Raw genomic sequence first — 14,914 nt, 5'->3', positions numbered from 1 at the left:
CCGCTGGATTCAACCGGCACGAACCCGTGGAATTTGGAACTCATATGTCCAGTAGTGGACGTCTATCGGTTGATATGATGATGATGATGATGACCTAACTAACGAGCTCAAAGTTAGGTGTAGCAGTTTAGGGGCACCACAGGACAAAACAGCGTTACCTCTCCGTTTAATAATATAATTTGCACCACTTTAATTTATTTTATAAATACTACAATATAGGTAACATTTATGATTAGAGATAGGTAAGTATATTTTGGAGGGAAGTTTCAAGTTTGTAACAGCGTAATTTACCTATATTTCGTCTTATATTGAGGCATTGGTGTCGATTCTAATGTAGGTATAGATATCCCAAAAGTAATCTAAATATAATTCTGTACTTTTCCACAAAAACACGCTGAAAACGATGGCACCACTTTTAGACCAGTCTATTTAGTTAAACATATCCATGCACCAGAAATTATCAATAGAATAATGTTACCTTATGGACGCTGGTTTTGTTCAGGTTAAACACTTGTCCTGAACTAGCGGTTGCGATTTGATGATACACCCTGTAAGTCGGTTTGTTCAAATCATTGCAGTGGCCCGTTAGGACGAAGACAACCTGCAATGTTATAGTTAACTTCTGTGTTCATCAGATATCCTTAACTTAAGGTATTAGTAACTGAGCCAATGGCTCCACATTCACAAGAGATAACATCAGCCATGACCCACCTCGCTTCCCCAATGCTCATTTGAGGGCTATTGCCTATAACGATTATTAAAACGTGTTGATAATATTAAACTGTATCATCACCAAAGCGCTGCAGTCCTGTGTGGGCCTTGGATTGAAAAAAATTGTCCATCAGAGGTAGGCAGTTCTTTCAACTGCGAACTCCAAAAAGCCTTACAGCCCTCTCTCCTCCATCACTCCACCGACCCCTAATAAGTCGTCCTCAGCCCACCAACTTGTCCTCTATCAACCTCTTTGGGGCTCTCGTCCCTTCCATGCGTTGCACATGTCCCGCCGATAGAATTCTTAAGAGTTTAACGTTGTTTGACGACATTCAGCGCTTTTAAAAATTCGTAAAGTTCGTGATTGTACAGAATGTTGTATTCCATTATCCCGAAGGGCACCAAACACGGGGTTATGAGGTTATAATATTAAACGCGGTGGCTCCTACCTACCGCTTGGCGGCACTTGTTGTTTGTATGCGCCTCCCATCAGACAAATAATACCTAACCAACCTGACTTTGCTGCCGCTGTACAGCATCCAGCACTTCCCCGACCAGCTTGTGGTCGTACGCCGAAGCGTCGGTGAACACGTAGAGGAACGAATGCGGTCGACTGACATTCAGAGCTAACTGTATGCCCTTTAAGGTCATCTCAGGGCAATTTCCACCTCCATACACTCGGCCGATGCTAGCCAATGCCTTCTTGAAGACTTCCTTGTCTTTGGTGACGGTGGCTGGGCCAACACCTGTAGAAATATTGTTATTTGTAACGCTTGTTGGTATAGATGGGAAAGTTGCCTAAATCGCAACTGGCCGGGAATGCAACCCCGTCCCTATTTTAAACATCGAACTGCAGTAGTGATTGAAATGTTCAAAACGTATCGTAACGTAAAGGCTACAGTATGGGTGGCTGACTTTGACCTTCACCTTTTTGCCTAGCGCTAGTTTAGACTGTCAGTCATTACCACTTATACCTTTTGAAGCATTGCAGTGGAAAAGTGCTATTCTAAATATACCTCTCTCAATTGAAGAATGAAGCTTGTACCGCGCAGAGGTAAGTAAACTAACACATACCTGGATCATGGAAAGGCACAAACACAAAATCAGCTATAACGTGACTCTCTTCAAGAGCTGTCTTCAAGATCATCTCAGCCCCTGCTTTAAGCTGCCGCAAGTCATTGAACATGGATCCTGTAGTATCAAAAACAAACACTAAACTACCCCTTCTATCATTTTCCACTAACTTTTTACTAAGCTGGATGGTTTGAAGTCCTACGCTAAAAAATGAACTAAAAAAAATAAAAGAAAGAGCAAATAATTTCGCGCCCATTTTAAATTTAGAACATCGTTTTCGATGTCACGTCTGTTGTGACGGAAGTTATACGGTTAGCTAAGTTATCGGTGACCCTTGACTTTGCTATCGATATGGGTTAAGATGACACGCGTAATACTAAACTTAAGAGGCGGTCAATAATTTTAGTATATCTTTACATATTTTATTTAATATGGAGGAATTCTAAGGTCTCCGCTATTAGACCGCTGTTTCAATTTGGAAAAGATTCGAGCCATCTGTAACCTAGACATTGATCACTAGGTTTTCTAAACTGCACGATCTTTCGCAAGTCAATTAATGTGAGTTATCAACATACGAGTTTTCAGAGCGTGGTCGCCATTTCATAACAATTAATGGGCCTAGAAATTGGCCCTATCTAATGCTAAGTTGAAAAACATCGCCTATAAAGAAAGCATGACAGGGCATGCAAGAAACACATCTAACAAATTGCTGTCAGTGTAGGTTACATCTGCAACTGATTCCTTCATAAGATAATTTTAAATTGAAAGAAATATTGAAACTTCAATAACTTGTATAATTATTTACATGTATATAACTTGTATATATATATATAGTAATATACATATATATAATATACAAGTTTTAAAGCATTTTATATTAAAACTAATAAAGAAAAGTACAAAGTTAAAAATAAAATCTTTATTAAAATTCACACTTCAAATAGAAGACATCATTTACTTACACAAAAAACAACATAACTACATATTAATTACCTAGTAAAATTGCTCAAAATTGTTCTTACTAATTACACAAACGGTTAACGCATTCATAGTGTTTTAGTTCAAAAAAGAAATCAAAACAGTTTTTAATGCCCGAGCCTTAACCATGACCAAGATAAACTAAGCGATGAGGAGTTTATTTCGTTTTTCAACGCTGTATATCAGAAAAATGGGCGTTATGCGAATTCAAAAAGGGCGTTATGCGAACTCAAAGAGCGACCTTTTTCTCCATTCCAAAAAGCTTAACCTGTCTTTTCTTAACGCGGTTTGAAGCTGAAATATGTGTTTAATTCATAAATAAGTATTTTTTTCCAATAATGCAACGTAGAGTTATTCATTGCTTTTTAGGGTTTTGGATTTGGAACACAACAAATACAGCACAAGCAGCACTAGAGCAAGAATCTTATTTTACAATCAAATGGATTCAACATCGGATCAAGAAACTTATTTTACAATCAAATGGTTTTACCGTTTCCAGTTTTCAACAGAAACAAAAAGAAAAAAAACGCCGGAAAGACGTTGTACACCTGATTATATTGTATGGCTCAAAACAATGACACTATTAATATGAATATAACGCAGTTAAAAATTCGAAACATTATATTTCTAATATATTTGGCACAACGGTTATCCACCCTTATTGTCACAGCACTATGAAAGTAGTGATATCGAAAAATACTAAACTATAAAAAAGTTGAAATAATTTTTCATCAAGATTAAATTATGAATGTTCAAGTGATAAAATATAAAACTAATAAATACGTAAACCGTTGGTCAAAAGTATAAATATTACAAATAAAGTATAATTAGATGTTAATTAATATATTTTGTAAATATCAATCAAGTTGTTAAAAAAGACAATAGGATCTTAAAATACACGTCTTTCGCGTTGAGCAAGGCACATGTGAGTATCCTTTGAAGTAAATTTAGGCAGAACCATTGTTTTGTCAGTCCTGTCCGAAACTCTTTGGATACCACTGCATACTTAAAAATATCTTACAATTCAAAAAAATATAAGACAACACGAAAAATTTTCAATCTAAATTTATTGCGATTCGAAGACATTTAAAACATTGCAAATTACATAATAACTTAGACCTAAGCGTGAAAAATTTGTCTATAAAAAATTTAAAAATATTAGAGAAATAAAAAAGCGAAGAACCATTTCGCTGTTTAAATTGGCCACCATCGATTTAAAATACCGCATGTCGCCAGTAGTTCTTGCGACCCATTTTAACTAAAGGAAGTAACCAATAGCCGAGAAATGAAGTCGACTTTTTACACTAAAGTGCAGTCTACTGTACAACTTATCAGATTAAACATTTTTTATCTAATTCAGTAGTAATTTTAAAAATCTATTGTGAATATATTTCGGTGGTAGCACAAAAGGACGTGTTACATGTTAGCGATTGACTACGGTAAAATAAATTATTTCTAATCTATTTTTGTTTAGCTTTGGCAAGTTTATTACAAAAACAATTAGTCATCCTGTATTAGGAAAAATCTGTTTAATTTTTTTAAAAACCTAGGACGATTGGAAAGGCGTTGGTATACAACCATTTTCATTTGTATTTCATCGCCATTTTTAATCATCCCAGCTGTTTTTATTGTGTAAGATAACAATTTTACACGATAAAAAGAATATTTATGTTCGTACCGTACTTGAGATTGGAAACAAGAAAAGGTATGGTATGAAATGCTTTCATAGTTTTGATTCAATGATCGGTCTTGTGAATTGTTAATGGAATTGATCAATTGTTCTATCCCAAAACAAGTTAGGCCTTGACTGCGGTTACAACGGTGGTAACGTAACCAATATGAACTCAAGATGGTAGTGGCCTTAAACCATACCTCTAATCAGATTCTGCGCGGCATGTCACCGAAAACGCTTGAGTGGTAAACTAGCCACGGCCCAAAAAAGTATTGATGAATGAAATTCTCGAGGATTTGTTTTAACCCAGATGAAATACTTATAATGTAACACTGGTTTATGGTATACAGAAATGAAAAGTTTTTGAACACAACAAAATTTAATTAGAAGTGAAACTTCTTTCGGGTGTGAAACATGAAACTCTAGTGTGGCATTAAGTTCAACAACTTTCTTGAACTTTGCTTCCAAAATAAAAAAAAAAACTGTTCCAAAATATAAAACGGTAAAGACGTACTTTTTACGACCAATACCAATTATTTATTTTATTCTCCAAATGTGGTATTGATAACCGGATAAACCGGTATTTATGCCCCGAAAGCAGCAATAACAATACAAACCAAAAAAGTTTCACTTCTTAGTAGTGTAAACGGATAAGATGTATTTTGCTTAGGAGAATTAAAAAATAATATAATACTTATTCTATTCAATTTACCAAACAGAATTCCAAAACCTTATATTAAATTATTAGTCTCTCATTTCTAGGGGATCATGTGTTAATTACGTCACACATTACAGGTTAGAAGGAAAGTAATTGCAGCGTTATTTGATTAATATTACTTTGTTTTAAATTTTTGATTAGATTTGGCCTAGTCGATGGAGTAACACTAGCTTAGTACTTATGTCCGATCAACTAGAGCGCTTATTTTGAAGAAAAAATATTTCAGCTTGCCTATAGATGGGCATCGAATAGTTTTTAGTTCAGGAAAACGGCCTGCAATATTTCCTTTTAAACGAAACAAACAAGACAAGCATTTATTTATAGCCTTAAAAATGCAATTATGGAAGGTAGCGAAGAGTTTAGGAAACAACCTGTAAAGATCCTTAGACATAAATAACAGATGGTCTCATTTGTGAATTACATCTAAACTTAACCTATATAAAACCGCGTCACCGGACAAAATAAATTTGTACATATATTTATCTATACTTAAAATATTGTATTGAATATAATTCTGGACAAATATTTATTAATTATTACAGATTATAATATTCTAATTAAAGTTAACTTCGTAACTTTCACAAACAACGAAAATTGAGATTTTATAGGTTGTTTCTAGTAGGCTATTGTGTTTAAATGAGGAGAACCAGCGATCACTGAGGTGTCGGTGGACATATGGTCCTGAATCATATTTAAGCCATTATAACCGAACAACAAAATTACGCAATTATTATTATGTACGCAATAAATTCCATTTTCAGTTGATTGTAAAAGTTACATTGTCTGAAAGCACTACGCTATAAAACATCTATTTCAATAAAATGCATTGGGAAAATAAATGTCAATAGTTAAACTAAACAGATAAATGTCAACTGTTTAATTACACTGATAAATATCAGACATAGAACTACAAAGATATTCGTCAATGTTTAATTACACGATACATGTCATATGTTTGTTAAATATAATCGTCAAATGTTGAATTAGGTACATAGATAAATACCTTTTTTTATGGCAGGCCTTCATCATTACATAGTAAGAAATCACCACCGAAAAAATACATATATTCAGAGATAAATAAAAAATACCAGATAGCTCTCGTCCTATGCAATGGAACATCGGCAACAGCGTGCGAACCACGACTCTATCGTGCGTGCTCGCAACGGTTTGGCAACAGGGACAGTGGACTATGGTGACTGTTTCGCAGATCACATGTATTTGGTGTCACAGTGTTATGTCACTTTACAGAAATAACAAGTTCATTTTTTTTATGAAATACTTAACGCTGAATTTTGAAAAGTTGTAGAACAAAAGTGGTTTAGTGATAGGAACTATACAAGGCCTAGAGTTTACTGGTATTTTTTATTTAACTAAAAAACATGCATAATCTACATACAGTGTATGTATATTATACATGTTTTCTTTTATTAAAATACATAATGCAGTAATAAAGTTTTCATAAATATGTGATAAAAATGGTTTCACTGAACGCTTTATTGTGATATGATGCGCCCTATATGTCGAAACCTGTATAGGCTTTACTTTTGTGTGTATTATCGGATCTCCTAGTGTAACTCTTAACTAATAGTTAAGTTAAGTAATTTGATAAAATAAATTATTTACTGAATAGTAATGAGACAAGGAGGATAAATGGTTTTCAAATGCTTAGTTGATCCAGTAGTTTGCATGTCTATCTACGGATCACCAGGCCTTTAGGATTATTATTTAGTTTTTAAGTGATATTTTATACTAAAAAGTGATGAAACGATTGTTTACGTTCTAAAATAATAAAGAAAAAAAAGCAGTATAGCGACAAAAAGCATAGTAAGAGTGAGAATAAATTTCACCCCGGTATACAGTTTAAATTTCACCCCCATTTGGGTTTTATATAAAATGTTTATAGGAACACCTTTGTTGATGAACAGAAAAAATTACCAATAGTTTGGTGGTGTGCGTCGGCGATATCAATTCACCCAATTAAGGTCGCTTCATGCAGCAGAAAAATATAGATATATCTTTAATATGATCAGCTGCTTTCAAGATTTTTATTGCACGAATTAATTTTTTATTTTTTTTTCACCTGTGTATTGTTTTTTTTTAATATTTAGTTAATAAGATAAATAAACGGGGGTGTCGATGTTCAACGATTAAATAAAAACACTGTGTAAACCCTACTCATTAAAAAAGGCACATTAAAATCGTTTCAAAATTAACAGACATATTAATTATCCCGTGAAATACATACACACACAAAAAATACACTTCCGAAGTGAATACCTCCTTCTTTTTAAACTCGATTAAGTGTTTAAATACCTCTAACGTAGTACAAGTGACACAATAAATCTTCGAACAATATTTAACTTGATGTCAGTCGGCAAACTGCCTGTGAAAAATAAGTTCTCATTAAGAAATTGAGAGCTAGTAGTGCTTAAAATCCGAATACGCAATAAAAATTGCTGGATAATGGAAAATATGATATTTTAAGCAAGGACATACTTGTAATAAATAGTTTTTCATCACTCAACAGATGAATGTCCGAAAATGCAATAAAAATGGCTGGATATCGTATTTTAAGTAAGGACATACATGTAATGAATAGTTTTTCATCACTCAACAGATTAACTTATCAGTAAAATAAACAAAAACCGGACATTTTTTCTGCTAGATTTCGTATACTGCTTATATCAAGTGTATTCGACGAAGCATTCCATTCGAATGTATACCACGTGTGTATAGAACGGCCTATAGTCCATTTGGTTGCTGCAACAGAAATTGAGTTTAGGGTTTTTAGTTTGGATCCACCAAGGCTCACATTAGCTGGTCACTTGCTTGCACCTTCGGCCGGCCGTCTAATTTTTGATAAACTAGTACGTTCTCCCCGACTTCGCCTTCTGGAAACTAAAAACAAATTGTACTTTAAAAAATATATTACCAAACCGAGTAAAGTACGACGAAACTCCTGAACGGACAAAAATGAATATACGAGTGTATAAAGCTGTCAGTTTGTAGTTTTTATGTATATTTGAATATTTTATTATTGATCTATTGGATCATCTAAAATATTCATCATCTAAATATCCAGCGCGTTTTCTTAAATAGCCGTTTTTTTTCTTCCCCGAAACTAGCCATATTCTAGTGTTCTTACAATTTTTCTTCAAAATATGATATTGGTAGAGACCTTTCTCCGCCAGGTTACAGGGGTAAACTTCTCCTATTCCCTGTTCCCGTCCTCCACGTACACGGGTGGACACATCAATAATATCCCCTGACAGGGGATGTAATTTTTGCCTCCTGCCTGTGGCTTAGCCCTGCAGGTGAGGTTGAATTTCTCTCCCCACGAACCCCACGAAGAAGGAAATATCTTGGATACCCCATGATTTCAGAATTCTTTAACGTTTACCTGTGTGTGAGGTAGTGTGTGTATCAAACGGTAGTCCTTCAGCAACTCCTCGACCCTTCCTTTCAGCACGTCGAACAGCACCACGAGGGTGGGGGTCTGCCGAGTGGAATATTCCAGACGCCACCACCGCTGTGGGTTGTTGTAGAACGCTTCGGACTCGTACATTTCACCTTGCGCCGGAGGGTCGCAGTTTAGGTAACGTGTCGTAACGTTTACGTGGAGATGGCTGAAAAATATTTCTATAGTATGTAGTCCATCACAAAACTTAAAAGATGTTTTGTCCGATAAACATAAGTCAATGTGTCAAGTTATGATGAACAGACTATAAATATTTTAAGTTCTTCTTTAAATACTGGCAACAAGGGAAACATTCGAAATTCCAAAACATATATTACTTTTGAACAAATTCGACAAGGAAACTGCACTATTTATCTTTGTTATAGTGCAGCAGATATTTATTTACCTTTAAGATATAAAAGTAGAAAGATAGTAGTAGCAAGTTTAGGTTCGATCCCCATTTGAAAATTTATCATTTATGATTTTTTTCTAGTATTGTCTGGTGAGAGGTTTCGGTCTTGGCTAGTTACTGACATAGAAATTCCGAAAAATGCCATGGTGAAACCGATTAGGAGTATGAGTTAACATGATTGCCATACCCCTAATGTTGCTAGCATGCATCATCACTTACCATCAGAAATGATGCAGTCACATCAAATCAGATGTGCATATGCTACTTAAAAAAACGCCACAATGGAATCTAATGCGGTTGGCTGGGTAACAACATCGTAGGTTGTCACTCACCTATAAAGCGGGGTAGAGTGGCAGGGCATCATGAAGAATATTGAAGAGCGGTTGTTAGGAATGGCTTCTCGCAGTAGAGGCATCACCTTCACGGTCCCACTCTGGTGGATCAAGCCAAAGTACATGCCCGGCACTATGTTGCCGAGTAACAAAACTAACGCTGTCAGGTATAATTGCCATCTGAAAAAAAAAGTTTTTTTTTACAATTGTCGGATTTTGCGTTCCTTGTTATTTCTCCTTCATCAACTCTTGTTGGCATTCAATTAACTCGCAAAAAAATTTCGCAAGCACTTGGTAGTTTTCTGCTTTTTTATCTATATACGATTTTGTTCAAATTTTGAAAAAGTAATCTTTTTTATTTTGATATCCATATGGCATGATGAGGATAAGCAGCCATAAATAAGAGCATTACAAGGCTGTATTAATTTTATTGCAGTTAACCTACTACAGGATAACTCCATAGATAAAGGAAATAAACTACAATAAACTACCAATTGTCATCTTGGAGATGTCTCTTAAAAAGTTCAAAGTTTGTATTAAACGTAAGCTTATAGAAAAGTCCTATTATAGTATAAAGGACTACGTAAACGATAAAAAAGCTTGGGTGTAAATTATTGCTCTAGCCAGGTTGCTCTTCTAATAATTTAAAATGACATTGTGAGATGGTGATAACAAAAAAAAAAAAAACACCCGGCTAAGTTTGTTGTGGGCTTCTTCTTAGACCAGGACGCGTTTGGAACCCTCGTAGCTTTAGTTTTAAGTTTACGAATGTGGTTATCGCCATCATCTCACTACCGTGTGGTTCTTATGTACGCATCAAAAGTGCCACCTGTGGGCCTACTTGAATAAAGATATTTTTGACTTTGACTTTGATATGTCTACATACATTATTTATTTTTTATTAAACTGTTTGTTCTTAATTATAAGTTAGAATGTTTTGTTAGTTTAGTTGTGATTTGTAATATCGGTGTTTCATATTCCCAAATAAGATTTTATTACTATAAAAAATTAAAAATTCAAAAATATTTTATGTATGTAGACCTTATTACAGGCACTTATAAAGCGTTCATACATTTAACACGCTACACTAATGTTAGTGATGGTGATAACTGCATTCGTTAACTTAAAACTAAAGCTTCAGGAGGGTTCCAAACGCGCCCTGGTCAAAGAAGAGCCCACAACAAACTTAGCCAGGTTTTTTTTGTTATCACCATCTCAGTCTAGTTTTTCTATTTACTACTTCCTCCACTCATCACAATGATATATACAATGATATATTCTAGTATAATTTATTGGGTGAATTGAAAATCGTTTTTACCAATTTATCATAGTTACATTTACGCACGCACACACACACACACGCAAATACACACTCACACACACGCAAATACACACACTCACACACACACACGCACTGACACACACATAATTCTGACATTGACACTTATGACACGTACAAACACAACCACGAGTACTTGGGCATACAAGTGATCTTAATTTCTAGTAGTAAACTATGTCATCTAGCGGGTTAGCCCTGTTTTCCGAGACACAGTCTCAACTAGTTTGGAGAACTGTTAGGAGAACTTTTTATCTGTGCAAAATAAAACAAAATTTCTAAATATTTTATGTGTTATGTTTATGTACTTTTGATTCTGTTTTGTTTTTCTTTATGACAATAAAGCATTTTTTCATTTTCTATCATAAATAGAAAAAGATAGACATAATTTTCTCTCCAGCTACAACTCTAGTAAGAACAGCTAGAACAAATTACAAGCGACTTACTTCTTAGCTTTCCTGCTCCAAGGCACCAGAACATTTTGAGCCATGTATAGAAGGATGGGCAGCAACGGCAGCATGAACCTGAACTCCTTGTGCGGTACAAAACTGAAAAAAAAATAATCATTGTCATCCTCAGCCGATTAATGTCCCATTGCTGGTCACATGCCTTCTTTGTTATAGTACAGAAGGTTCTAGAAAATAGACCAACGATGGTGTTATTATCATGCTTTTTGAATAAGTTGTGACTCAAAACAAATGCTAATTTATTATTTTAAATGACAATTGCCAATATGAAATTAATAATTTTCATAAACAAACAATAAAATACCACACCATACTCCCATTCTTGTTTAAGATTGTGTTACGAGTTGACAGATTGTAAGTTTCACTTATAATTCTTACCTATGAACAACAACATGATATGCGACAGCAATCAGCAAGAGCATTCCAACAAGATTCTCTTTGGGTCTCCTCAGTATGGTGAATATGGCCCACAGAACGGGTACTACGTTGACGCCCAGCATGGCTGGAAGACCCTGGGTTACGTACCAGTGCCTACAACAAAACAAACATATTACATCTAAGCTGAACTTTGCAATGCCAAGATTTTTTTAGTTTTGAATTATTGTAATTGAAAAATTTATAAAAAACATGGCATTGCATGGTCACATTTGACCTTCACAATGGAACAGCTTCTAACATTGTAAGAAACTTAAGTTTGACCGTACATGTGAGTACTGAAGCCATTTAAATGATGGCTGTGAATGGCCAATACTAGCACGATGCTTTAGATCCAGTGGAAAGTCATGCTGCAAGGCTACAATAAAGCTGCTACGGTCAGTATTTAATGCTATTTAGGAAGAGGATGATGTAAGAATGGGGCAAACCGGATTCTGTGGAATTTACCACAATAAGATAGATAGTCATAGGTTATTATTATTAAGAAACTCACCATGAATGTTGACCATAAAACGAGGATACATCTTGGATCACATTGAAATTATAGAACTCCCAGGGGGTGATGATCGGTCTCCCATAGAAGTACGAGTCTATGCCAATTAGCACTATACCTGAGACCAGCCTGTGGAGACACAATGAAGTCACTGGTCACTTGTAACACAATTAAAGGTTTCTTATAAAGATCCCAAATGAAACATAAAACAGTAAAAATACATACACACATAATGTAAAAATAACAGTCAATAAGTAAAAACACACTGACTGACAAACAGACAGCAGAGATCTCATTGGCACTCTACAGGTACATCTTCTTATTGTAGTTCACTTGTGTGAATTCTATTGTACAGTGAAGTCCCTGCATAAAACTAACTTCTGCGACAACATCAATATTAAATCGAAGTCCTATTCTTTGCTTAAGGATGATTGTGCATAAAAATAAAGCAAAATTGAAAAGAATAATTTCACACAATGCATACAATTTGGTGTACTAGGATATAAAAAGATATAAGGTAAAAAAAATAATTTCAATTATACTTACACAATGGGTATATAAGTTTGCAACACCAATTTTAATCTATCCTGATTGGTTGTGCCCAAATTGTAAATTCCAAGAACTACCCACAGCGGAAATGAGGTTGGTCTTATAAACACTGTAAGGCAAGCCAGCCAAATCCATCCACTGTCCTCTGTAAATCATATACAAAACCGTCTATATTCAAATATTGACCCATGAAAAAAACAATTGTAATACAAGACTTAAGGGCGCGTTTCTAAAATTGATAAGCATCAAAACGCACTTCTACTTATGCACGGACCTCACTCACACACCAATAAAGTTCAGTTGTGTTAAAATTCAGAATCGCTCACTCAGGCTAGTCAAATTTGGAACAGGTCTGCTCCGGGCAGCGGCCAATTGCCGTCTAACAGATATTTAAAATGAGTGTCGACTTATATCTACAGAAGTTTGTCACAAAATAACCCTTTTTGCACTAGATTAAGACTTAAGTCCAAAAGCAAATTAGGTGAAAAAACTGATTTATTAATGGAATAATTTAAGTATAAATTTTAACAGTATAAATCTTTATACATATTTAATTTTTTAATAGCGACACTCAACTCAAAATAGTCAGTTTTGTGTGGAGAGGTGACGGAAAACTGTTTATGTTGTAGTTGCAGTATTAAATATAATAATTTTCAGAAAGTATAATAATTTCAACAGTCAGATTAGGGACCCATCTATGTGTAGTAAGTTTTAGGTGTATATTATTTTGTTTATTTTATCCAGAAAGCAAGACCATAAAATATTTAAACAAATTTAAACAAACTTGCTAAGCAAGTTAAAATTAAATTAGTGTAATCAACAAACCTTTCTCATGAAATCCTTTGGCTCCATCTTTAAATGAGAATTTAGACAGGGCTATTGTTACTAGCACAGTCTCCAAAGTTTGCAACAAGGTCCTGCCTGAGGTGTAAAACCAGAACCAGGAGGTTAGAATCAGGAATAAAGCCCACTTTCTGCCTCCTGACCATTTATAGAAACTGTAATCTGCAGCTGTGCTTAATACAGCTTGTAAAATTCGTGGTAGTATTACCTGTAATAAGAAAAACTAATATGTGATAATCAAAGCCCACTAAACTGCATTGGACCAGCGTGCAAGTCTATGCTTTAAAACTTCTCCTATGATAGAGGAGCAATGGGACATTCATAATGTTGATGATGATGAATGATGATGATAATGATGGATTAAATAGGAATAGTTACAGTTATTGGTAAGTATAAAGTGAACTAAAAAAAACATAAAAGCATAACTACTGCTCAAAAATAGCCCCTGAGGAAAACAAAGCCTCAGTGGGAGTGGCTTGTGAAGTATGCTCGCATGTGTTTAGTTCACTAGTTCACAATACTGACAAATTAACTGCTAGCTAATCATGGCTGGACCTGTGCTGCATGACATACAGCAGAACCAATCATGTGTTTTGCTATTCAATTTGTGTGTGTCAATGGTGCCATTTTCAATGTCAATTTGTTAGAAAACAAAAAAACTTTAATAACATACCACAGCTACTGGATAGTCCAAGCCAGTAAACTTCAGAATAGTATATAGAGCTGCCACAACACTAGGGTACAAGTAACTTCTAATCCCTGCTTGCCACTCCCAAGTCATAGCGCCATAGCCAAACGCCTGCTTGTGAGCCACCTCCAAGGTCTGCCAGTATTCATCCGGCACATACCAAGTTTGCACCAGGAACACTGACAGAATCCGCACAGCCAATATCACCGCTATGACCTGCGTGGGCCTGAGGCCCTTTTCCCAAACCATTCTCCCGCCTAAAATAACCAAAAGAGGTTACATATTACTATCTATAAATAGATATCTATAACACGCCCGGCTTTCCATCAAACACTTGTCAAAAACGCATATCTTTTACTGTTTCATATGACAAGTAACGAATCAAATCGGATTTTTAGATGAAAACTATATGAAAAAAGCGAAAGTTGCTATGTATCGTCAAATAACGCGTCCCATAATTAAAGCCAAAAGATGAATTAACACTACCGTTATGTTACATTAATCTGGGTAATTAACTTATCGCTGTTAATTCTAACACGTTTCCCGGTGTTTTTGAAGTAAATAAATGTGAAAGACATCAATTTTGTAAATAACTAACCTCGTAAAAAAATAAACCACCGCCGCCGCGGTGATTATATCAATTTATATTTTATAGTCATAAATAGTGTTGTCTTTATGCACGCTTATAACATGGCTTTCCGATTTTATCAGGTATAATTTGCGTTAAATATCGATAATATACAGCAAAC

At 34.9% G+C, this 14,914-nt stretch overlaps 2 protein-coding genes across 5 annotated transcripts in view; both read right to left on the bottom strand.

Moving 5' to 3' along the window:
- Positions 1–2,077, bottom strand: part of LOC120625388 (hemicentin-1-like) — a 44,423-nt gene extending 42,346 nt beyond the window's left edge. For both annotated transcript variants that reach the window (XM_039892428.1, XM_039892430.1), the window contains exons 1-3: positions 1,786–2,077; positions 1,225–1,457; positions 479–601 (exon numbers count right to left, since the gene is read on the bottom strand). In XM_039892428.1, the coding sequence (XP_039748362.1) occupies positions 479–601; positions 1,225–1,457; positions 1,786–2,041 (612 nt within the window). In that variant the 5' untranslated portion in view covers positions 2,042–2,077. The remainder of the gene's footprint in view (positions 1–478; positions 602–1,224; positions 1,458–1,785) is intronic.
- Positions 2,078–7,009: 4,932 nt separating this feature from the next.
- On the bottom strand, positions 7,010–14,789 carry LOC120625390 (GPI mannosyltransferase 3). 3 transcript variants are annotated; one of them, XM_039892431.1, is made up of 10 exons: positions 14,764–14,789; positions 14,151–14,422; positions 13,460–13,685; positions 12,632–12,779; positions 12,086–12,214; positions 11,536–11,688; positions 11,137–11,238; positions 9,355–9,534; positions 8,554–8,779; positions 7,010–8,051 (listed from the first exon to the last, which is right to left on the bottom strand). In XM_039892431.1, exons 2-10 carry the CDS (start codon positions 14,412–14,414, stop codon positions 7,962–7,964), a joined length of 1,518 nt encoding a protein of 505 aa, XP_039748365.1. In that variant the 5' UTR covers positions 14,415–14,422; positions 14,764–14,789; the 3' UTR covers positions 7,010–7,961. The 3 variants fall into 3 exon arrangements, with proteins under 3 accessions (XP_039748365.1, XP_039748367.1, XP_039748366.1); XM_039892433.1 differs by lacking the exon at positions 14,764–14,789 and adding an exon at positions 14,682–14,687; XM_039892432.1 differs by lacking the exon at positions 14,764–14,789 and adding an exon at positions 14,652–14,679.
- Positions 14,790–14,914: the final 125 nt, after the last annotated feature.

Source organism: Pararge aegeria, chromosome 7, assembly GCF_905163445.1.
Source record: "Pararge aegeria chromosome 7, ilParAegt1.1, whole genome shotgun sequence".
NCBI lineage: Eukaryota > Metazoa > Arthropoda > Insecta > Lepidoptera > Nymphalidae > Pararge > Pararge aegeria.
The sequence above is the reverse complement of the archived record's forward strand: the minus strand, read 5'-3'. Positions and strand labels throughout refer to the sequence as shown.

What these genes read in the sequence shown, in the direction of transcription:
- LOC120625390 (XM_039892431.1), bottom strand. Translation starts at nt 14,414, where the DNA reads ATGGTTTGGGAAAAGGGCCTCAGGCCCACGCAGGTCATAGCGGTGATA. An exon ending in TTTTATGGTCAACATTCATG is followed by an intron (nt 11,689 to 12,085) that starts GTGAGTTTCTTA and finishes GTTTTGTTGTAG; the next exon opens with GCACTGGTACGTAACCCAGG. An exon ending in TATCATGTTGTTGTTCATAG is followed by an intron (nt 11,239 to 11,535) that starts GTAAGAATTATA and finishes TTTTTTTTTCAG; the next exon opens with TTTTGTACCGCACAAGGAGT.